The sequence below is a fragment of the Salvelinus fontinalis genome, chromosome 12 (assembly GCF_029448725.1).
Source record: "Salvelinus fontinalis isolate EN_2023a chromosome 12, ASM2944872v1, whole genome shotgun sequence".
NCBI classification, from domain to species: Eukaryota; Metazoa; Chordata; class Actinopteri; order Salmoniformes; family Salmonidae; genus Salvelinus; species Salvelinus fontinalis.
This window is the reverse complement of record NC_074676.1, coordinates 23,395,931-23,420,222: the sequence shown is the minus strand read 5'-3', so window position 1 is coordinate 23,420,222 and position 24,292 is coordinate 23,395,931. Positions and strand designations below refer to the sequence as shown.

The 24,292-nt window shown below is 44.5% G+C and overlaps 1 protein-coding gene across 1 annotated transcript; it reads left to right on the top strand.

Moving 5' to 3' along the window:
• The first annotated feature begins 223 nt into the window (after positions 1 to 223).
• Positions 224 to 24,292, top strand: LOC129867007 (endosome/lysosome-associated apoptosis and autophagy regulator family member 2-like). Its single transcript, XM_055940093.1, has 23 exons — positions 224 to 558; positions 676 to 777; positions 3,452 to 3,572; positions 14,353 to 14,542; positions 14,713 to 14,860; positions 15,022 to 15,111; positions 15,392 to 15,497; positions 15,586 to 15,738; positions 15,889 to 15,977; positions 16,193 to 16,373; positions 18,814 to 18,942; positions 19,189 to 19,279; positions 20,221 to 20,323; positions 20,468 to 20,605; positions 20,721 to 20,978; positions 21,098 to 21,271; positions 21,404 to 21,590; positions 21,693 to 21,789; positions 21,940 to 22,041; positions 22,456 to 22,582; positions 22,709 to 22,887; positions 23,092 to 23,266; positions 23,432 to 24,292. Exons 1-23 carry the CDS (start codon positions 478 to 480, stop codon positions 23,498 to 23,500), a joined length of 3,090 nt encoding a protein of 1,029 aa, XP_055796068.1. The 5' UTR covers positions 224 to 477; the 3' UTR covers positions 23,501 to 24,292.

The window sequence follows — 24,292 nt, the reverse complement described above, 5'->3', positions numbered from 1 at the left end:
CAAAGACAGGTAGGCTAACTATGGTTGTATTTAAAATAATGAATTGTTAGGTAAATATTCAAATGAATCTCAATACAAAACTGCTGCACTGATTTTGCTCTGTATGTACAGTAGGAATCACTGAGGTATAAAGAATGGTACTGTAATGTGTCATTCATGAAGCATCGGAAACTCAGGAAATGCGCCTAGGAAACTCGGAGAACCGAGTTGTGTGCACTTACGTGCTATGAACAAACTGCGTCAACCATGAACGATAAAAGTAGCCTACAGTTAAACAAATGATAGTGTCGCAACACGAGGAAACCAGAGTTTCCCCATGTTTTGTTACGAGTTGGAGGGCCATTCAAATAGATTTTCTTTGCATTCGGAAGCTCGTATTTCCGACATATCATGAACGCGGTTTCATCGTAATAACGACTCCTCTTCGGCTTGCCTTTATCAGACCATCGACGTCACCGTCGCGTCAAACACCGGTAGATGCGAATTGCAAACGTACAACCAGAATCTCAAACCCATCGGTCGCAGGTAGAGAAAAAGGAAACCCACTTCAACCTAGACGTGAGTCGGACAGCATTTTATACATTTGCGACATCAAACACTCATAACGTTTAACAGGCCATTGCTTTAAGACTGAAATCTAGCCTACTTAGTTTTTTGACATCGCTCTATTCCCAGGTTCCTATTATGGCTTCCCGGTCTTGGTTTATCGCTGGTAGCGCTCTCCTCCTCTCTTTTCGGCTGGCATTCGGGTCGAAGGGACCACATCCATGCACAGAGGTGAGATCCACTGTCAGGATGCCGATGTATGTGTTGTCGGAGTTATTTTTAGTAGCTGTATTTTCCGTGTGCTAATATGGTGCATGCATGTTAGTGGAAAACACAAGAGTGTGTTATTTACCAGCTTATCCATTCAAATAGAGAGTCAGAAGAGGAGTCTGAGTCAGGGGCACACAAGCTACTGTGAAGAACAACATGAGCGCTAAACAGTAATCATCCCATCGACCATTACTAATACGATTATGAATTGATGACGCTGCACTTCCGGTCAGATTCATATGTTTATATAAATCACACACATACACTGCTGAGAGAGAGGGAGATGCCCTCCTTGACAACTAATTACTCATCCTGTTTCTCCAAACACCTGTCAGTCATGCAATCAGGTAGTCCTGCAGGATTTCTGTGGAATTGTTGCTTAGGACATTTGCACTGCTTAGGGCTGTGTGTGTGTGTGTGTGTGTGTATGTGTGTGTGTGTGTACACAGTGTTCTGGTTTGTGTTGTCTCAACACTCAGGGCAGACTTTGAGTCTTATCAGTTTCCTGCATGGAGCTGCCTTTCCTTCCCACCGTCTCTCTCGCCACTCATCACCTCTGAGCCATAGCACATGGCTGGCAACAACATAGCCTGGCTTATATTACATTCAGATGGACACAAACTCCAATTTACTGTCCAGTAACAGTGACTCACCAGGGCATTGTGGAATCTGCGCTCTGCACTTCCACAAGACTACTATTTCTACCACCAGAAAACAAGTATTTTGGCCCTACATTTATCCTGGGGTAACATTGTCTAAACATCAGACTGTTGCCATGGTTACTCCATGGATTATCAGTCTGACCAAAATCTTCCTAAACAAAACAGTCTCTACATGCCAGAATGTTGACTAAAATAATATTTACACTTACTTTACTGGTTATACATGGTGTTAGTTCTTTTGGTGGTAGGAGGTGGAGATATCCACAGGAAAGTGTTGTTTACCTGACTTTGCAGAGCCGGTAGGTTCTGTCACTTGTATTTTCAGTCTCTTCACTCATCACATGTGATGCACAATATGTCAACAATAGCCGAACGTAGTCGACTGAAGCATGTTTCCTCACAATCGGCTGTGGTTTAGGGTCGGCCTTATTCCTCGGCAATAGTATTGGTCACATGCAAATTGCATCAGTATTGAAAATAAAAACAGACCAGCATACTCAAAGTAGGGCTAATAACACTTCCCTGTGGATATTTTGTCTCCAATTACCTCCTACATAAAGTCAAAATCAGCAGACAACGGGTAAAGTACATTCAAATGAAGTTTATTCAACAGTCTGACTTGTAATGGGACTTTTCACGAAAAGTGAGCCTACATGTTAGAGACGTAGAGTCTCTAGAGTCTAGGGGCAACTATCCTCCTGGAGCCACTAAATATTCATGCATTTGCTCTCGCCTTGCCCTTTAGAACACATCTGATTCTGCTAATCAATGTCCTGATGAGCAAATGCTTAGATTTAAGGAGTGTTGGCGCAGGGCTGGAGCAAAAGCCTGCACACCCAGTAGCTCTCCAGAAGAAGGGTTGGCAGTCCCTGGTCTAGTGGAATGTCTTTAGAATGACACCATGTGACAGAACCTGATATGTCAGTTCAGATTTGTCCTGGAACAGACATCTCCTATCAGGTAACACATGACAGGCATGAAGAATATAGACTTCTGTTGGGGTCATGGTATAGAGGAATAGATAATTAAACTTTATGCCCTGATTTATTGATTGGCATGAATCTCAGTGATACATAGCTATCAGTCATTTCTGAGGGAAAGCGAGGGGGAAGGGTAACGTTTAAGACAGATGGTAGTAAATACGGCAATACATTATTTGAAATGAATATCATGTGAAACCAGGTCTGCATGTGGCATTCATTCATTTGCATCAAAACAGTACGCTGTTGGATACAAATAGCTTCAGTTTTGAGGACGAAACAATGGTGTTACTGTAAAGCCTAGGCGTGATTCTACAACTTCATATATATGCCATGTGCCATGTCCATGATGCCCACAACATGACCCCTTCAGCACTTTGTTCAGACACGTGTGTTCTTCTAAAAGGTCAACGTTCCTTAAACATGGCAAAAAGCATGTTGTATTTCACTCAATGGTTTGGCAAATTCAAGGGACATTATGGTCAGAATAGTGATGAAACGAGTCATGCTCACTCTACAATTTCCCTTACCATGATGGCGAACCACATACTCCACAGCATGTTTGTGTGTGAGAGATAACACTTCAGCAATGTTCTCACAGTGAAAATTGCAAACCTTGAACTCAAAAACCTTAAATCTCAGAACTTTTTGCAAGACTGAACCATCAAATTCCTACGCGTGGACATACAATTGTCAGTGGTTAGGGACAACTTATACCTTCATTATACTGACATAGGATCAGTTTTTGATCCACTTACCCACTGTGTGCTGTGCCTTGGTTTCCTGTATCCATAGTGATGGAATGGGGGGGTGAAGAGAGAACTCAGGGCCCTTGGTGGTCTTGGTGTTTACTGACCTCTCTCTGTCCCCATGTCTGTCTTTTATTTGTCTCTCACTGTTTCTCACATACTGTTCAAAGACACACACAGACACACTCAACCCCTCTCTCTTTCTCTCCATCACTGTGTATCCATGCTATCTCTTGTGTTGCAGACAGACTACTACTATGAATATACAGAGTGTGACAGTACAGGGTCGCGATGGCGAGTAGCAATCCCTCAGAGCCATGGATCCTGCATCGGACTGCCCGAGCCTGTACGAGGGACAGAGTGCAGTAAGTACTGTGTGTGTGTGTCAGAGATTTTTCTCACACCCTCTTATCAGCTGGTTGGAATTTCCTCCAGTATTCCACAACGACCTGATTGGCTCTTTGTCTCTGCTCCAGTCATAGCACAGGGCAGAGCTGGCTTCATGCTGGAACAATAGGCCAATAACCTCAGAGCTTTATATATATACACACACACAGGTCTCACTATGTTTACTTGTGAATTCTCACAGGGGGGGTCTTGCGCCTGACTTTGCTTCCCTAAATATCTCTAACTGATGCATGTCTGTGGAAAAGGTTTTATTGACAGACACTCCCCTACATATTTATTTGGAGAGTGAAGCTAAAACTTTTAATTTGGCTCTATACTCCAGCATTTTGGATCTGAGATCAAATGTTTTATGAGGCGACAGTACAAAATGTCACCTTTTTTATTTGTTCATACATATCTGTTTCCACGTTTAGAAATGTAAGCACTTTATGCATCAAGTCCCCCCATTCGAAGGACAAATTCACTTATGGTGTATTATATTTAGTCAGAAGTTCAGTATTCCTAGCATGCAATGACTACATCAAGCTTGTGACTCTACAAACTTGTTGGATGCATTTTCAGTTTGTTTTTGTTATGTTTCCAATTATGTTGTACCCAATAGAAATTCATGTTAAATAATGTATTGTGTTTTTTTTGGAGTCACTTTTATTGTAAATAAGAATAGAATATTGTATATTTCAGATTTTTTTTAAATTTAATTAATGAGTATTCTACCATGATTACAGATAATCATGATTGAATCGTGAATAATGATGAGTGAGAAAGTTACAGATTCATAAATATCATACCCCCCAAGAGAATCCCACCCTGTTAATGGTAATGGTGCGAGGTTAGCATGTGGGGGCATGATCTTTGTGCATCTTTGTTTTGTTCTCTGGGAAAAGCTCACCTCTGTCTGCTTTTCTCTTTTTCTATTTAATTCCTGATTGGCCATTTTTCTACCCAGTCCGTCTGGTTGAGCCAGTGAGACAGACACCTAGGGAAAAGCTTCCAGACAATTCTGTTTCATTGTTTGATGTGACAGAAGTCACCTTACTAAAATCACAATTCAGACATGGTTCTGCGTATGACTGCTAAGGGACAATGCAGTTCAATTTGCCGCAGTCCTGGCTACCTAACAAACAGCAGTCACTAATTACCACAGCCACAAACTCATAAAATCCGCCTAGATCTACAATTTATCTTCTTAAAATGTGATTTTAAACCCCACTGCTAACATTATGACTAACCTTAAGTTAAGACAAAAAGCTAGTTTTTCTTATCATTAATATTTACAATATACCCAATTTGACTTTGTGGCTGTGTTATCTAGTGGTAACCCTACCAGACCTTACTTCTGCCCCCCACCCACTCAGCAAGATTCTCTACTCTCCTCCTCCATGTTCTCACTTCTCCTCAATGTGATGGCTTATTGCAGTGATGTATGACGGCGTCTTTATAGATGTCAAACAATCTGTTTTTATTTAACCTTTTATTTAACAAGGCAAGTCAATTAAGAACAAATTCTTATTTACAATGGTGGCCTACCCTGGCCAAACCCTAACCTGGACGATGCTGGGCCAATTGTGCGCCGCCCTATGGGACTCCCAATCACGGTCGGTTGTGATACAGCCTCAAATCGAATCATGGTCTGTACTGACGCCTCTAGCACTGCGATGGTGCGCCACTCGGGAGCCAAGTATTGTTTTTGAGAGCTTGTGCTTTGTACTTTCAGAGCAATCATTTCTCCATCCGGGCCGTTACGCTTTTTCGACATGGCATCTTGTAGTCTATTTCTAGACATGCCATTATGGCAACATTGAAGCCGGCATCCTTTACAATTGACAATGGCTGCACAGCAACCGCAATCATTTCTGTAATCAGCCTGTGATTTTCTCAGTCCGTCCCTTATTGCACTGCTGCCAGCAAGGGGTTGGGTCTCATAGTGCTCCCCTTTTCCGCATTGCATCTGTACTGCCACTGTAGCTCAATTCCACCTTTGCATTTCGTCTTCTCCTACTTAACATTGTTGCGTTAGGTATTTTTTTGTCTTTAGGATAATTATCGCGACCTGTCAGTGGTAGTTTTGATAAAAATATTACTTAAAGTTTTTAGGTTAGGGATTGTTCTTTTTAAAGTAACCAATCCCAATTTCGTTTAAATGTCACAACCCTACTTTGTACAACCTCGCCCACGCACGCACCCCCACCCACACAGCCCTTTTCACCAGGATGTGGGGATTAGTAGGTTTGTTCCCGTGGTTACGGGGAAGCCATCCGAGGGCTGTTGTACATCTCTGAGCTGTATCCAGCCCAATTATGGACCCAGTTACTTCCCCTCTCCTTGGTGTAAACAGAAGGTCTACCATTTTTATTTTACCAATATAATGTTATCTCCTGTTTTGCACCATCTCTGACCTCTAACAAGCTCTGATACATCCCCTCTCTCACTCTCTGACACACTTCCAAATAGTGGTATGCAGTGACGATTTTAACATGTACATTTTGGTGGGGCAAATTTTTTTAGATGCATGCCAGCAAATCCACTACACAACACAAGACTAAACAATACATGAATTGCACTATAACTTTGACAAACGGTGCCCACAAACTGTTAGGGCCTACATAAAGCTGTCGCAACAGCAGCACTTTCTTTTCAGCACCATGGAGTGAGTCCTTAGCCAGGTGTAGCAGTGGTATCAGCGGAGCCTTGTCTGGCAGCGAAACAGTTCATTCAGACTCATTTACTGCTTTAAAAAAAACATAGCGGATATGGCTGACTTGCTTAAACAAATGTGGTTTCTACTGACAATTGAGATGTAAAAACTATGGCATAAGGGAATGAAGAGCGGATAAGAGGCCATCCATAAGACATTTGTAACACTAGGCGTAGTGGGTGCGGAGTCAAGTGCAGGAGGCAGAAAGTTCAGAATAGCGCTTTATTACGTACAGAGAAAAGTAGTACTCTCCACGAAACTGGGCGTAATCAAACAAATGCCCAAAACAGGTAACGAAACAACACGCACTAGCACACGTCAACACAGTGGGAAAAATGATCAAGCCCGCACAAAGAGCAGGCGGGCCTACCGGCTTAAATAGCCCAACTCAAAATCTAAACAAGAAACAGGTGAAACAAATCAGACAAAACCAACAGAAAAGGGAAAAGGGATCGATGACAGCTAGTAGGCCGGTGACGACGACCGCTGAGCGCCACCCGAACAGGAAAAGGAGGCATGACAACATTAATGAGCGAGCTAAGAACGACGTAGTCAATAGCTATTAGTTCAGCAGTTTGGAAATGTATAGCAACCGAATTCAGAACATGGGCCGTTCTTACAGTAATCTCTCCTGTACAGTCGTGGCCAAAACCTTTGAGAATGACACAAATATTAATTTCCACAAAGTTTGCTGCTTCAGTGTCTTTAGATATTTTTGTCAGATGTTACTATGGAATACTGAAGTATAATTACAAGCATTTCATAAGTGTCAAAGGCTTTTATTGACAATTAAAATGATGTTGATGCAAAGAGTCAATATTTGCAGTGTTGACCCTTCTTTTTCAAGACCTCTGCAATCTGCCCTGGCATGCTGTCAATTAACTTCTGGACCACATCCTGACTGATGGCAGCCCATTCTTGCATAATGAATGCTTGGAGTTTGTCAGAATTTGTGGTTTTTGTTTGTCCATCCGCCTCTTTGGATTGACCACAAGTTCTCAATGGGATTAAGGTCTGGGGAGTTTCCTGGCCATGGACCCAAAATATGGATGTTTTGTTCGCCGAGCCACTTAGTTATCACTTTTGCCTTATGACAAGGTGCTCCATCATGCTGGAAAAGGCATTGATAGTCACCAAACTGTTCCTGGGTGGTTGGGAGAAGTTGATCTCGAAGGATGTGTTGGTACAATTCTTTATTCATGACTGTGTTCTTAGGCATACTTGTGAGTGAGCCCACTCCCTTGGCTGAGAAGCAACCCCACACATGAATGGTCTCAGGATGCTTTATTGTTGGCATGACACAGGACTGATGGTAGCGCTCACCTTATCTTCTCCGGACAAGCTTTTTTCCGGATGCCCCAAACAATTGGAAAGGGGATTCTTCAGAGAAAATGACTTTACCCCAGTCATCAGCAGTCCAATCCCGTACCTTTTGCAGAATATCAATCTGTCTCTGATGTTTTTCCTGGAGAGAAGTGGCTTCTTTGCTGCCCTTCATGACACCAGGCCATCCTCCAAAAGTCTTCGCCTCACTGTGCATGCAGATGCACTCACACCTGCCTGCTGCCATTCCTGAGCAAGCTCTGTACTGGTGGTGCCCCGATCCCGCAGCTGAATCAACTTTAGGAGACGGTCCTGGCGCTTGCTGGACTTTCTTGGGTGCCCTGAAGCCTTCTTCACAACAATTGAACCCCTCTCCTTGAAGTTCTTGATGATCCGATAAATGGTTGATTTAGGTGCAATCTTACTGGCAGCGATATCCTTGCCTGTGAAGCCCTTTTTGTGCAAAGCAATGATGACGGCACATGTTTCCTTGCAGGTAACCATGGATGACAGAGGAATAACAATGATTCCAAGCACCACCCTCCTTTTGAAGCTTCCAGTCTGTTATTCGAACTCAATCAGCATGACAGAGTGATCTCCAGCCCTGTCCTCGTCAACACTCACACCTGAGTTAACGAGAGAATCACTGACATGATGTCAGCTGGTCCTTTTGTGGCAGGGCTGAAATGCAGTGGAAATGTTTTTTGGGGATTCAGTTCATTTGCATGGCAAAGAGGGACTCTGCAATTAATTGCAATTCATCTGATCACTTTTCATAACATTATGCAAATTGCTATCACACAAACTGAGGCAGCAGACTTTTTGAAAATTGATATTAGTGTGTCATTCTCAACTTTTGGCCACGACTGTACATCAAGTCAGAACCGTAGGATAGATAAAGGGGGCATATAAGCAGACAATGAAAGGTCTTACAAAGTTCGATGATTACATTTCTCTAAAACAGGCTATAGGCTACATGTGTACCACCAAGTCGGAACAGTAGGCTAAGTTATGAGGGGGAAATGGATCAAATTATTAGGGTGAGGCACATGGGCTACTAACAGCTTACTACACAACATACACTTAGTATTACTTTCGTAGCCACAGTATACATACAGTGCCTTGCAAAAGTATTCATCCCCCTTTGCGATTTATCTATTTTGCTGCATTGCAACCTGTCATTTAAATTGGTTTTTATTTGGATTTCATGTAATGGACATACACAAAATAGTCCAAATTGGCAAAGTGAAATGAAAAAAAAAAACTTGTTTAAAAAACCCCCAATAAAAACAATTTAAAAAAACAGAAAAGTGGTGCATGCATATTTATTTACCCTCTTTGCTATGAAGCCCCTAAATAAGATCTGGTGAAAACAATTACCTTCAGAACTCACATAATTAGATTGCACACAGGTGGACTTTATTTAACTAAGTGTCACATGATCTGTCACATGATCTCAGTATATATACACCTGTTCTGAAATGCCCCAGAGTCTGCAACAACACTAAAGCAAGCGGCACCATGAAGACCAAGGAGCTCTTCAAACAGGTCACGGACAAAGTTGTGGAGAAGTACAGATCAGGGTTGAGTTATAAAAAAAGATCAGAAACTTTGAACATCCCACTGTTAAATCCGTTGTTAAAAAATGGAAAGAATATGGCACCACAACAAACCTGCCAAGAGAGTGAAGCTTCCAGTCTGTTATTCCACCAAAACTCACGGACCAGGCAAGGAGAGCATTAATCAGAGAGGCAACAAAGAGACCAAAGATAACCCTGAAGGAGCTGCAAAGCTCCACAGCAAGATTGGAGTATCTGTACATAGGGCGACTTTAATCTGTACATTCCACAGAGATGGGCTTTACAGAAGTGGCCAGAAAAAAAGCCTTTGCTTAAAAAAATAAGCAAACACGTTTGGTGTTCGCCAAAAGGCATTCGGGAGACTCCCCAAACATATTGAAGAAGGTACTCTGGTCAGATGAGATTAAAATGTAGCTTTTTGGACATCAAGGAAAACGCTATGTCTGGCGCAAACCCAGCACCTCTCATCACCCCGAGAACATCATCCCCATAGTGAAGCATGGTGGGGGCAGCATCATGGTGTGTGGATGTTTTTCATCGGCAGGGAATGGGAAACTGGTCAGAATTGAAGGAATGATGGATGGCGCTAAATACAGGGAAATTCTTGAGGGAATCATGTTTGTCTTCCAGAGATTTGAGACTGGGACGGAGGTTCACCTTCCAGCAGGACAATGACCCTAAGCATACTGCTAAAGCAACACTCAAGTTGTTTAAGGGGAAACATTTAAATGTCTTGTAATGGCCTAGTCAAAACCCAGACCTCAATCCAATAGAGAATCTGTGGTATGACTTAAAGATTGCTGTACACCAACGGAACCCATCCAACTTGAAGGAGCTGGAGCAATTTTGCTTAAAGAATGGGCAAAAATCCAAGTGGCTAGATGTGGCTAGATGTGCCAAGCTAATAGAGACATACCCCAAGAGACTTGCAGCTGTAATTGCTGCTAAAGGTGGCTCTACAAAGTATTGACTTTGGGGGGTGAATGGTTATGCACGCTCAAGTTTTCTTATTCTTTTTTGTCTTATTTCTTGTTTGTTTCACCAGAAATATTTTGCATCTTCAAAGTGGTAGACATGTGTGTGTAAATCAAATGATTACAAACCCCCCCAAAATCTATTTCAATTCCAGGTTGTAAGGCGGCACCTTCCACCACCGCGCCCTCTTCCTGTTCAAGCTTTCAAGAAAACTGGGAACAAAAACATTATAAATAAAGTTTGAATCATGATGTCAGCATTATTTTAGGTTGGAGTTCTAGAAAAAGGCCTCAGTTCCCGACTCTCCAAACCATCTCAATTGGGTTGAGGTCGGGTGATTTGTGGAGGCCAGGTCATCTGATGCAGCACTCCATCGCTCCCCTTCTGTTTTGCTCTCACAGACTGGAACATGTTCCGGGATTCTTCCGATGGAATTGAGGAGTACACCACATCAGTCACTGGCTTTATCAATAAGTGCACCGAGGACGTCGTCCCCACAGTGACTGTATGTGCATACCCCAACCAGAAGCCATGGATTATAGGCAACATTCGCACTGAGCTAAAAGTTAGAGCTGCCGCTTTCAAGGTGCGGGACTCTAACCCGGAAGCTTACAAGAAATCCTGCTATGCCCTGCAACGAACCATCAAACAGGCAAAGCGCCAATACAGGGCTAAGATTGAATCATACTACACCGGCTCTGACGCTCATCTTATGTGGCAGGGCAAACCTTTACAGACTGCAAAGGGAAGCTGCGAGCTGCCCAGTGACACGAGCCTACCAGACGAGCTAAATCACTTCAATGCTCGCTTTGAGGCAAGCAACACTGAGGCATGCATGATAGCATCAGCTGTTCCGGACGACTGTGTGATCACGCTCTCCATAGCCGACGTGAGTAAGAACTTTTTAAACAGGTCAACATACACAAGGCTGTGGGGCCAGACGGATTACCAGGACGTGTGCTCCGGGCATGTGCTGACCAACTGGCAGGTGTCTTCACTGACACTTTCAACATGTCCCAGATTGAGTCTGTAATACCATCATGTTTCAATCAGACCACCATAGTCCCTGTGCCCAAGAACACAAAGGTCACCTGTCTAAATGACTACAGACCCGTAGCACTCACATCTGTAACCATGAAGTGCTTTGAAAGGTTGGTAATGGCTCACATCAACACCATTATCCCAGAAACCCTAGACCCACTCCAATTTGCATACCGTTCAAACAGATCCACAGATGATGCAATTTCTATTGCACTCCACGCTGCCCTTTCACACCTGGACAAAAGGAACACTTATGTGAGAATGCTATTCATTGACTACAACTCAGCGTTCAACACCATAGTACCCTCAAAGCTCATCACTAAGCTAAGGATCCTGGGACTAAACACCTCCCTCTCAACTGGATCCTAGACTTCCTGACGGGCCGCCCCCAGGTGGTGAGGGTAGGTAGCAACACATCTGCCACGCTGATCCTCAACACTGGAGCTCCACAGGGGTGCGTGCTCAGTTCCCTCTGGTTCTCCCTGTTCACCCATGACTGCATGGCCAGGCACGACTCCAACACCATCATTAAGTTTACAGACAACACAACAGTGGTAGGCCTGATCAACGACGAGACAGCCTGTAGGGAGGAGGTCAGAGACCTGGCCGGGTGGTGCCAGAATTACAACCTATCCCTCAACGTAGCCAAAACTAAGGAGATAATTGTGGACTACAGGAAACGGAGGACCGAGCACGCCTCCATTCTCATCGACGGGGCTGTAGTGGAGCCGGTTGAGAGCTTCAAGTTCCTCGGTGTCCACATCAACAACAAACTAGAATGGTCCAAACACACCAAGACAGTCGTGAAGAGGGCACGACAAAGCCTATTCCCCCTCAGGAAACTAAAAAGATTTGGCATGGGTCCTGAGTTCCTCATAAGGTTCTACATCTGCAACATCGAGAGCATCCTGACTGGTTGCATCACTGCCTGGTATGGCAATTGCTCGGCCTCTGACTGCAATGCACTACAGAGGGTAGTGCGTACGGCCCAGTTCATCACTGGGGCTAAGCTGCCTGCCATCCAGGACCTCTACACCAGGCGGTGTCAGAGGAAGGCCCTAAAAATTGTTAACGACCCCAGCCACCCCAGTCATAGACTGTTCTCTCTACTACCACATGGCAAGCGGTACCGGAGTGCCAAGTCTAGGACAAAAAGTTCTCAACAGTTTTTACCCCCAAGCCATAAGACTCCTGAACAGGTAATCAAAAGGCTACCCAGACTATTTGCATTGTGTGCCCCCCCCAACCCCTATTTTTATGCTGCTGCTTCTTTCTATTTATCATATATGCATAGTCACTTTAACTATACATTCATGTACATACTACCTCAATTGGGCTGACCAACCAGTGCTCCCGTACATTGGCTAACCGGGCTATCTGCATTGTGTCCCACCCACCACCCGCCAACCCCTCTTTTATGCTACTGCTACTCTCTGTTCATCATATATGCATAGTCACTTTAACCATATCTACCTGTACATACTACCTTAATCAGCCTGACTAACCGGTGTCTGTATGTAGCCTTGCTACTTTTATAGCCTCGCTACTGTATATAGCCTGTCTTTTCACTGTTTTATTACTTTATTTACCTTTTGTTCACCTAACACCTTTTTTGCACTATTGGTTAGAGCCTGTAAGTAAGCATTTCACTGTAAGGTCTACACCTGTTGTATTCGGCGCACGTGACAAATACACTTTGATTTGATTCTTGGTCAAATAGCCCGTACACAGCCTGTGGGTATGTTGGGTTATTGCCCTGTTGACAAACAAATGATAGTCCCTCTAAGTGCAAACCAGATGGGATGGTGTATCGCTGCGGAATTCTGTGGTAGCCATGCTGGTTAGGTGTGCTTTGAATTCTAAATAAATCACTGACGGTGTCAACGGCAAAGTACCATCACACCACCTCCTCCATGCTTCATGTGGGAACCACACATGCGGAGATCATCCATTCACCTACTCTGCGTCTCACAAAGACCGGGCGGTTGGAACCAAAAATCTCAAATTTGGACTCGTCATACCAAAAGACAGGTTTCCACCAATCGAATGTCCATTGCTCGTGTTTCTTGGCCAAAGCAAGTCTCCTCTTCTTATTTATTTTTTATTTAACCATTATTTAACTAGGCAAGTCAGTTAAGAACAAATTCTTATTTACATTGACGGCCTACCCCTGCCAAATCCAGGCAATGCTGTGCGAATTGTGTGCCGCCCTATGGGACTCCCAATCACACCCGGATGTGATACAGCCTGGATACAAACCAGGGACTGTACTGACGCGTCTTGCACTGAGATGCAGGGCCTTATACCACCGTGCCACTCGGGAGCCCGAGTGTCCTTTTGGTAGTGGTTTCTTTGCAGTAATTTGACCATGAAGGCCTGACTCACACGGTCTCCTCTGAACAGTTGAGATGTGTCTTACTTGAACTCTGTGAAGCATTTATTTGGGCTGCAATTTCTGAGGCTGGTAACTCTAATGAACTTATTAACTCTGGGTCTTCCTTTCCTGTGGCGGTCCTCGAGAGGCAGTTTCATCATAGAGCTTCATGGTTTTTGCGACTGCACTTGAATAAACGTTCAAAGTTCTTGACATTTTCCTCATTGACTGACCTTCATGTCTTAAACTAATGATGGACTGTTGTTTCTCTTTGCTTTTTTGAGCTGTTCTTGCCATAATATGGACTTGGTCTTCTTCCAAATAGGGCTATCTTCTGTATACCACCCCAACCTTGTCACAACACTACTGATTTGAAATGCTTTACAGGTGACTACTTCATGAAGCTAGTTGAGAGAATGCCAAGAGTGTGTAAAGCTGTCACCAAGAATCTCAAATTATGAATATATGAAATTTTGATTTTATTTGGTTACTACATGATTCCATATGTTATTTCATAGTTTTGATGCCTACACTATTATTCTACAATGTAGAAAAAAATCAAAATAAAGAAAAACCCTGGAATGAGTAGGTGTGTCCAAACTTTTGACTGGTACTGTATATATTTATATTTTAGCTAAACAGGTCGGGCTTTGCCCCATGTGCCCTGAATGACAGGTCGCCGCTGGTGTATACTTCTCTTATCTTTTCCATAAAATGTCCACTCTCTCTTGCCCGTCTCTCTCCCCCAGCATTTTCCTGTGAGGTGGGGGAGTTTCTGGAGATGTCTGCCCAGGAGTGTACTCAGTGTGCAGCAGGTACCTACTCTCTGGGCAGCGGTATTCGATTTGATGACTGGGAAACCATCCCCAGCGGGTTCAGCTCCCTAGCAACTTACCTCGACAATGGTCCCCATGGAGACGACAGCACTACCTGCAACAGGTGTGGGAAGGGGAGGGGTTTAGCTAATGATTTTTAAAACATGGTGTCGTTGCAGTTCTTGCATCTCATTAATCTCTGCTGTGTGTGTGTGTGTGTGTGTGTGTGTGTGTGTGTGTGTGTGTGTGTGTGTGTGTGTGTGTGTGTGTGTGTGTGTGTGTGTGTGTGTCCAGTTCGACGTGGTTTCCGCAGGGTAGTTACCTGGAGTCTAACAGAGATGAGTGTACTGTCTCTCTGATCTATGCTGTCCATCTGAAGAAACCGGGATCAGTCTCCTTTGACTACCAGTACCCAGACGGCAACCTCTTCTTCGAGTTCTTTGTGAGTCTTCTACTTCATTCTCTCATTCCTATGATATCTGCTAGTTAGTGAGAGTAAATCCTTCTCTGCAGTGCCTTCCTGACCAAGTAGCGCTATAAATATGCTGAAGTGATATTCACTAATTTAAATATTGATTGATTGGTGTTCTGGTTGCTTGACAGATCCAGAATGACCAGTGTCAGGAGATGGACCAGACTGCTGATAAGAAGTGGCTCAAGCTTACCAGTCACGGGGAGTGGGCCACACACACTGTAAGAGCTGCATTTGTTTGTAATTAAGTTTAAAGTCCTGTTCTTCAAGACCCAAATTGACTGCAAGCTTTCGTTTTAGCCCAGCACTAGCGCACCTGATTTCACTAGTTAACTAATCACCAAGCCCTTGATTCATTGAATCAGGAGTGTCTCAGGTCTGAAGGGTTAGACAGCCTCTGAGGCTACAGCACCATCAAGTGTCAAGTATTGTGATGCTGTCAGGTCATATCTCTGTGTAGATGGGCATTCTAAACCCTGATCTCTAATGGGTGTGTTCAAGGTGAATCTGAAGTCGGGCACTAACATCTTGTACTGGAGGACAGCAGGGATCCTGATTGGAGCTAAAGTAGTCAAACCTGTTCTGCTGAAGAACGTCCACATAGAGGGTAGGACTACCGTGTGTGTGTTTGTGTATTTATTGTAGCTGTTCATGCCACTTCCCCTCTGTACTTAAGTGTTATTTTCTCTCTTTAGGAGTGGCGTATGCGTCAGAGTGTTTCCCGTGTAAACCAGGGACGTTCAGTCAAACCCCAGGCTCCTCCTCATGTCAGCCCTGTCCCAGAGACACCCACTCTGGCCACGGAGCCAGCTCCTGTACCCACTGCAACACCACCACACTCTATGCATGTAGGCTCAGATGCAGACACCTATATACAACTTGTCTTATCAGAGTTAGAACATGAGTTTGAGCAGCTCATTGGTTATACTGCAGTTCATTATCTTTTAAACATCTCTTTCTCTGCCCCCCCCCCCCCTTTCTTTCCCTCTCTCTTCCAGCGGAGGGGTCAGCTGAGTGCAAAGCAAGACCACCATGTTCCAAGAAGGATTACTTTCAGATCCACACCCCCTGTGATCTTGAGGGCAAGGTGAGAAGACTAACTCAACCTCCCAATATCACATCCATTATTGCCAGATTGCTTATACCTGTCTAATCCTTTTTGATCTACACAAGTGCCCATGCAGGGGTTAGCCATTCTAGCGCCAGTATCCCTACAATTCAGTGTCTGTGTCCTCCATGTTGGCTTTCTGTATGGTTAGTTTCCTCATCCTCCGGGTTGTCTCTGTGTGTGTGTGGTTTCAGACGCAGGTGACCTACAGGTGGGTGGAGCCTCAGATCTGTCTGGTGGATGTGGTTGGGGCTGAAACACTGCCCCCCTCTGGTGACCGTGAGCCCTGCCCCCCGTGCAACCCCGGTTTCTATAACAACGACACTGCTACCTGCTCTCCCTGCCCCCCCGGGACATTCTCTGATGGGGTCAAAGGTGACAAAATACCCCTTTCTTCTATCTCTTTTGTGTTCCTTCGCTCTTGTCCTTCATCTGACGGGCCGCCCCCAGGTGGTAAGGGTAGGTAACAACACATCTGCCACAATGATCCTCAACACAGGGGCCCCTCAGGGGTGCATGCTCAGTCCCCTCCTGTACAGTCGTGGCCAAAAGTTTCGAGAATGACACAAAAATTAAGTTCCACATAGTTTGCTGCTTCAGTGTCTTTAGATATTTTTGTCAGATGTTACTATGGAATACTGAAGTATAATTACAAGCATTTCATACGTGTCAAAGGCTTTTATTGACAATTACATGAAGTTGATGCAAAGAGTAGTATTTGCAGTGTTGACCCTTCTTTTTCAAGACCTCTGCAATCCGCCCTGGCATGCTGTCAATTAACTTCTGGGCCACAACCTGACTGATGGCAGCTCATTCTTGCATAATCAATGCTTGGAGTTTGTCAGAATTTGTGGGGTTTTGATTGACCACAAGTTCTCAATGGGATAAAGTTCTGGGGAGTTTCCTGGCCATGGACGCATACTATCGATGTTTTGTTCGCCTAGCCACTTAGTTATCACTTTTGCCTTATGGCAAGGTGCTCCATCATGCTGGAAAAGGCATTGTTCGTCACCAAACTGATCCTGGATGGTTGGGAGAAGTTGCTCTCAGAGGATGTGTTGGTACCATTCTTTATTCATGGCTGTGTCTTAGGCAAAATTGCGAGTGAGCCCATCCCTTGGCCTTGTCCTCGTCAACACTCACACCTGTGTTAACAAGAGAATCACTGACATGATGTCAGCTGGTCCTTTTGTGGCAGGGCTGAAATGCAGTGGAAATGTTTTTTGGGGATTCAGTTCATTTGCATGGCAAAGCGTGACTTTGCAATTAATTGCAATTCATCTGATCACTCGTCATAACATTCTGGAGTTAATGCAAATTGCCATCATATAAACTGAGGTAGCAGACTTTGTGAAAATTAATATTTTTTTGTCATTCTCAAAACTTTTAGCCACGACTGTACTCCCTATTCACTCGTGATTGCATGACCAAGCACGACTCCAACACCATCATTAAGTTTTCCGACAACACAACAGTTGTTCACCCACAACGATGAGACTGTCACGACTAGGGTGGGCATTCTAGTTTCTTCTATTTTTTTTATTTGTGTTTGGCTGGGTGTGGTTCTCAATCAGAGGCAGCTGTCTATCGTTGTCTCTGATTGAGAACCATACTTAGGTATCCCTTTTTCCACCTGTCTTTGTGAGAAGTTGACTTTTGTTTAGGGCACATAGCCTGTAGCTTCACGGTTTGTTTTTGTAGTGTTTGTTGTTTTGTTCGGCGTCATTTTTATCAAATAAAGAGAAAATGTACGCTGACCACGCTGCACCTTGGTCCTCTCCTTTCAACAGCCGTGACAGAGACAGCCTATAGGGAGGAGGTCAGAGACCTGGCCGTGTGGTGCCAACCACTCCCTCGATGTGATCAAGACAAAGGAGATGATCATGGACTACAGGAAAGGGAGGGCCGAGCATGTCCCCATTCTCATCGAGAACGAACTGTAATGGTCCAAACACATCAAGATAGTTGTGAAGAGGGCACAACAACACCCATTTCCCCCTCAGGAGACTGGAAAGATTTCTCATGACTCATGATCCTCAAAAAGTTCTACAGCTGCACCATCGAGAGCATCCTGACTGGTTGCATCACTGTCTGGTATGGCAACTGCTCGGCATCTGACTGCAAGGCACTACAGAGGGTAGTGCGTACAGCCCAGTACATCACTGAACCTCTATACAAGGCGGTGTCAGAGGAAGGTCCTTAACATTGCCAAAGACTCCAGCCACCCTAGTCATAGACTGTTCTCTCTGCTACCAAAGGGCAAGCGGTACCGGAGTGCCAAGTCTAGGTCCAAATGGCTTCTTAACAGCTTATACCACCAAGCCATGAGATCCTGAACGGCTAACCAAATCGCTACCCGGACTATTTGCAATGACACACCCCCTTGCCATTTTTACGCTGCTGCTACTGGCTGTTTATTATCTATGCATAGTCACTTTACCTTTACCTACATATACATATTACCTCAATTACCTCAACTAACCTGTGCCTCCGGACATTGACTCTGTACCGGTATGCCCGTATATAGCCTCCTTACTATTATTTTATTGTTGCTGTTTAATTATTTCGTATTTTTCAATTTCCTTATTTTTTTTCATTTTGTATTTATTTATTGTTTACTAAGGGCTCGTAAGTAAGCATTTCACTAAGGTTTTATTCGGCGCATGTGACAAATAGAATTTGATTAGATTTTTTTATTTCATTTTTTAAATAAATGGGATAATGGGATAAAAAAAAAAAAATGTGCGTTTGCTTTCCTAATTTATGATCTCTATTTCTCTCCCTCTTCTCTTCCTATTCTCTACCTCTCTCCCAGCGTGTGAGTCGTGTCCTGCGGGTACTGAACCTGCTGTAGGTTATCAGTTTAAGTGGTGGAACGTCCTTCCAGCCAGCATGAAGACATCCTGCTTCAATGTGGGAAACTCCAAGTGTGACGGCATGAATGGTGGGTGCAGCTGCTCTCTCTGAGGCCTAGAGGGCGCTGTTGCTCTTTACTGTTGTTGACATGATCCCCTTAGGCCAGGATAAGAATTAAGAGAGGGTAGTTCTCCAGGAGGAGGGTTGTGTACCCCTGTCTTAGGGCCTTTAGCATAATGCATAGAGGGGCCACAGGCCACATTGGAGTGAAATAGTCATAGAAGACCCTGGTATGTGTGCGTGTTGTATGTGTTCTGATGTGTCTCTCCGTCAGGTTGGGAGGTGGCGGGGGATCATATCCGTAGTGGAGCAGGGGGCTCTGATAACGACTACCTCATCCTCAACCTCCATGTACCTGGCTTTAAGTGAGTCCCATCATCTCAATCTGTCTCAGTCTTATTGTCACGATACCAACATTTTACTAACGATACCAGGCCAAGTATCACGATACCAAGTAGTATCGCGAAACCGCTGGAGAAATAATTCAGTGGCATAGCGTCCTGTTCGCCCCTTCCCCCGGACACTTCCTCCCGTTTTCTAAACGTTCTGTGCATGTGCAATGCAAAACCTGTCACGTTGAATTTAACTTCACAACATTCAGTGTATAATATAATACTGCATAGAATGGCTGATTTGCAAAGGTCTACCTGTGATTTGGCTGGAAGAATGGAATGAAGGAATATAAATGCATAATGATCTTCAGGTCATTGTGGAAGTAAAGGGAAAACACTGCATGAAACCACCTTTACTCTTCAGTTAACACAAACCAATAATTAACACAAACCAATCATTAGCAACCTGACCTAGTTTAAAATGGACCGTGACAAAGTTTGTGAAATTATATCAAATGTGCTAGAAGGAAATAAGGTAGCTCTGGTTATATGGATCATATTATTTTAATGGTGTGGCCTTAAGACCAGCTGTTGTCTTCTTTGTAAAGCTGCAAGCATGCCTGTCCATTGTTCCTCTATGACACTCGGAGGCTGCAGGACAGCGAACTTCCAAAGTCTACTGAGACTGACCTGTGCTCTTGGTTATAGCAGGTGATGAAATGATACAATGTGTCAACTTTGCTTGCTCTGTGCACGGCTGCAATGTATCAATGTAACAACAGTTGACTCATCAGGGACTGCAAGTTTTGGTAGTATCATATGAAACGGTACTACGGTATTCTAAATTGTTGCTATCGTAAGTTTTGTTTTGGTATCGTGATAATACCGTGGCACCGGTATACCGTGCAACACTGCTCTCTCCCTTCCCCTCTCCTTCTATCTCTCTCTTAATGAGTGTGTGTGTGTGTTTTCAGGCCTCCTACATCAGCAACAGGTGGTGCGGGGACAGAGTTTGGCCGTATCAGCTTTGAGTTTGAGATGGTGTGTTCAGCTGACTGTGAGCTGTACTTTATGATGGTGAGAACAACACCGAATAAAGAAAAACCCACACTCAATGCAAAAAGTATACAAACATCTAGAAAAGTGTTTGGATATTTCTATTCCTTTTAAAATGTGCACTACTTTTGAACTGTGTAAAGTGAATGACATCACTGTGTGTAGGATGTAAACAGGAAGAGTACGAGGGTGGTGGCGTCATGGGAGGGCAGTAAGGTCAGACAGTCCTACACACACATTATGACCAAGAACGCCTCTGTGTCATATACCTGGGCCTTCCAGAGGACCAACCAGGCCTCTGACGTAAGTACACGCCCCCCCCCCCCCCCACACACACACACACTGTATACAAACTTGGATACGCACTAATGTATACAGACACAATCATATACTAGTAGTGCATTCTCTCTCTCTCCAGGTGCGTCAGAATGTGAACAACGTGGTGCGTATCTACTCCATCTCGGTGAGTAACGCTGTAGACGGTGTGTCGTCGGAGTGTCAGACCTGTGCCCTCCTCTCCCAGCCCTCCGGCTCGCTGTGTGTGCCCTGCCCTCCAGGACATTACATACACACCAGCCAGTGCACCGAGTGCCCCCCCAACACACACCTCACCTCACACAGCACCCTGGGCCCAGAGGCCTGCAAACCCTGTGGACCATCCAGCAAGAGCAACAAGGTGTGTGTTTTGTTGATATCAGTGATACCAAGCGTGTGTTTGTGTGTTGAGGTTGGTGAATAAAAGTGTGTGTCCATTGTTGATTCCCCCAGTGCACAACTGAATGTTTGCTTTTTCAGGAGCGCAGCAGGTGCTACAGTGACTGTGTGTTCTCCTACTCTGAGAACAACGTGTCTCTGAGTTATGACTACAGTTCCCTGGGCTCTGTTGGAACACTGATGAACGGACCCAGTTTTACCACCAAAGGAACCAAATACTACCACCTTTTCAACATCAGCCTCTGTGGAGAAGAGGTACACACCCACACACACACACACACAGACTCACACACACACACACACACGCACACACACACACACACTGATTTAACACTATTTGCAACCTACAATTACTTTGTGATCCTGAATTTAGCTTTAAATTCTCAGGGTAGAAGGGCTGTGTGTACAGACAACGTGACTGACCTTTCCAGCGCCGATTCTCAGAAAGAGGCAGGGGAACCAGCCAATGCGGTGGAGACTTTAATCTGTCAATCAACCATTATCCCCTCCAGTGGGCGGGGCTTCCACACAGCACTATCCTCTCAGTCCATCAGCCTAGCAGACACCTTCCTGGGTGAGTACACATCACACACACACACACATGTTCCTTGTAACCTGATGCCGATATTTGTCGCTGGTGTGTAGTAGGCGTTAATTTCTTGACGAATGTGTCTAGGAGCGACAGTGGCCTTGACTCTGGATGGAGTCAAGGCAAGACCAGACCTGTTCCCACAGACCACCAACAAAGTCCCTGACGTCAACTTCTTCTACCGGTAATTTATCTTTTCTACATCCTAAAACACAAATTCTAAAACATAACTACTTCTGTGAATAGTGTTTTTGGGGCCCAAGTAAATGTTTGGGGTAGTTTTTAGTTGCTCTTAATCAGTTTTTTAACCAAATGTTGTGCTTCTATTGGATAGTTCTCTGGAGGTGACCTCGTCATGTGATAAAGGTCGTAACGTGGTGGTGACGCTTCGCTGTAACCCGGATAGAAGCACACAAGGAGAACTCACAGTACCCAGGTACTGTCTGTCTCCTTTCCTCTCTTCTTGCCCCTCTCTTTCTATCTCTCTCTCTTTCTCTTTCTGTCTTTCTCTGAAACTGCAGCCTCAAAGGAGATTACTAGTAAAAGGAGAGACTTAAAAGAAGTCCAAGCTCGAAATGAACTGCAAGCTCAATTCCCAGAATCTCTGCATCCTCTTGTGACTGTTAAATTAGTAAGACGTTTGCTTTTACTCCCAGGCAGCTAGTTATCTAACTCTGTGTGATGGATATTCATGCTCCTTGCTGGGGGAACACGAGAAGCTGAGAACAAACACATGGATTTATCACTCAGATTTGATTGGATTTGATCAGATGACATCTCATTGAAACTGTCCTTATAGCGTAAAAGTTAGATTAGTACATTGTAGTAACAGTATGTTTCTCTGTTGTAGTCAGTGTCCGGCGGGGACGTGTGATGGCTGTACCTTTCACTTCCTGTGGGAGAGCTCGGGGGCGTGTCCTCAGTGCACATCCACAAACTACCACCAGATAGAGGGAGCCTGCAAGGGAGGACTACAGGTGTGTGTGTGTAACTAATCGATTCCCTGCAAGGAGCTGCTATCTGCTCTCACTCTGAATCCTTTAGATAAAATGTATTTCATAGCATTACACACTGACACATGTTCACTGTCTCCCTCTCCCCAGGACACTCTGTATGTGTGGACTGAGCCAAAGCGGTGTGTAGGAGGGGTGTCCCTCCCGGAGAAGAAGACCTGGCCGTGTGAGAGCATGGACTTCTTGGTAAAGATGGGGGCGACGATAGGCGCCTTCACCGCCGCACTGCTCTTCTCCATCACCTGCTATTTCTGGAAGAAGAACAAGAGGTAGGAACTCATCCATTCATTCATACATATGTCTGGAAGAAGAACTAGAGGTAGGAACTCATCCATTCATTCATACATATGTCTGGAAGAAGAACAAGAGGTAGGAACTCATCCATTCATTCATACATATGTCTGGAAGAAGAACTAGAGTAGTACTGAAGATTGGTGATTTTACTAAGTCCCGCCTACCCCTGACTCTGGTAGGCTGGAGTTTAAGTACTCGAAGCTGGTAATGTCGTCCAATAAGGAGTGTGAACTGCCGGGGGCAGACAGCTGTGCCGTGATGGAGGGAGAGGAGAACGAGGGAGAGATGGAGGATGAGGTGATCTACTCCAAAAAAACATCCCTGATACGCAAACTCAAAGCCATGGCATCTAGGGTAAGAGTCAGAACCACTATGCAGTTATGCTGAAATCAAACTACATTACCTACAGTACGTGCGTGTGTGTGTGTGTGTGTGTGTACACTTGCGAGTGAAGAATCTGTTTCTCCCTTGGTAATTCTAGTTCGTGGACTAACGTGTCTCTGTATATTTCATCCACAGGGAAACGGGAGAAGCTATGAAAATGTCCAGTTGAACTCCTCACAGTCAAACGGGTTGGTGTGGGGGTGAAGAAAGAGGAGAGAGACCCCCCCCCCCCCCCCCAGAGAGACTTCTTCAACATATCTCCATGTTGAGGGTTTGAACCCTTAACACACACACTCAGAACATATAGACACATGCAGAGTACACACACCCAGAATGCATGCTCACCGACACAAACACATGTGAGAGGACATTACACCCATCTGGCCTTATCCCTGGAATGGTGTGTGTGTATGGGTGGATTGCTGGAATATGTGCGGTGTGATTTAAAAGTGCGTGTATGGTTGGGTATACGGGTGGTGTGTCGGGTCTGCTTAGGTAAAGAAGAGGACCTATATGTGGGATGTTTTTAGTGCTGTTTTCCATCACCCTGTTGTCAGGTTGCTTTGGCGGCCATGTTGTTTTCCCTCAGGTGTTTTGTCCTCTGAGACCAACCTCACATCAACCCTTAGGCTCCTTCTCAATAAGAGGAAAGAAACGGTGTTCCATAGTGCCCTCTGAAAGGCTGGGTGGGATTTTTGGATGTTGGCACCTGTCCAATCCTTTGAGATCTACAGAAGTCCACACATAGCCCTAAATACCCGGCACACACACACACCCTATTACAGTCTCATCTTAGTCTGACCTGCACCACCCTTTACCCATTTGTTCTGTCTGTAGGCTTTGGGTTACCATGGTGATGGTGGAATGTCCTTCACTCTCTTAGTCCAATCAGGAGTGGCGATGTTACATTATCCATATGATGATACGATATGATGCTGACTGCCTTTCTGTTATTTAAAGTGAAATAAACTATATTGTATTTGTGTACACTTTCAA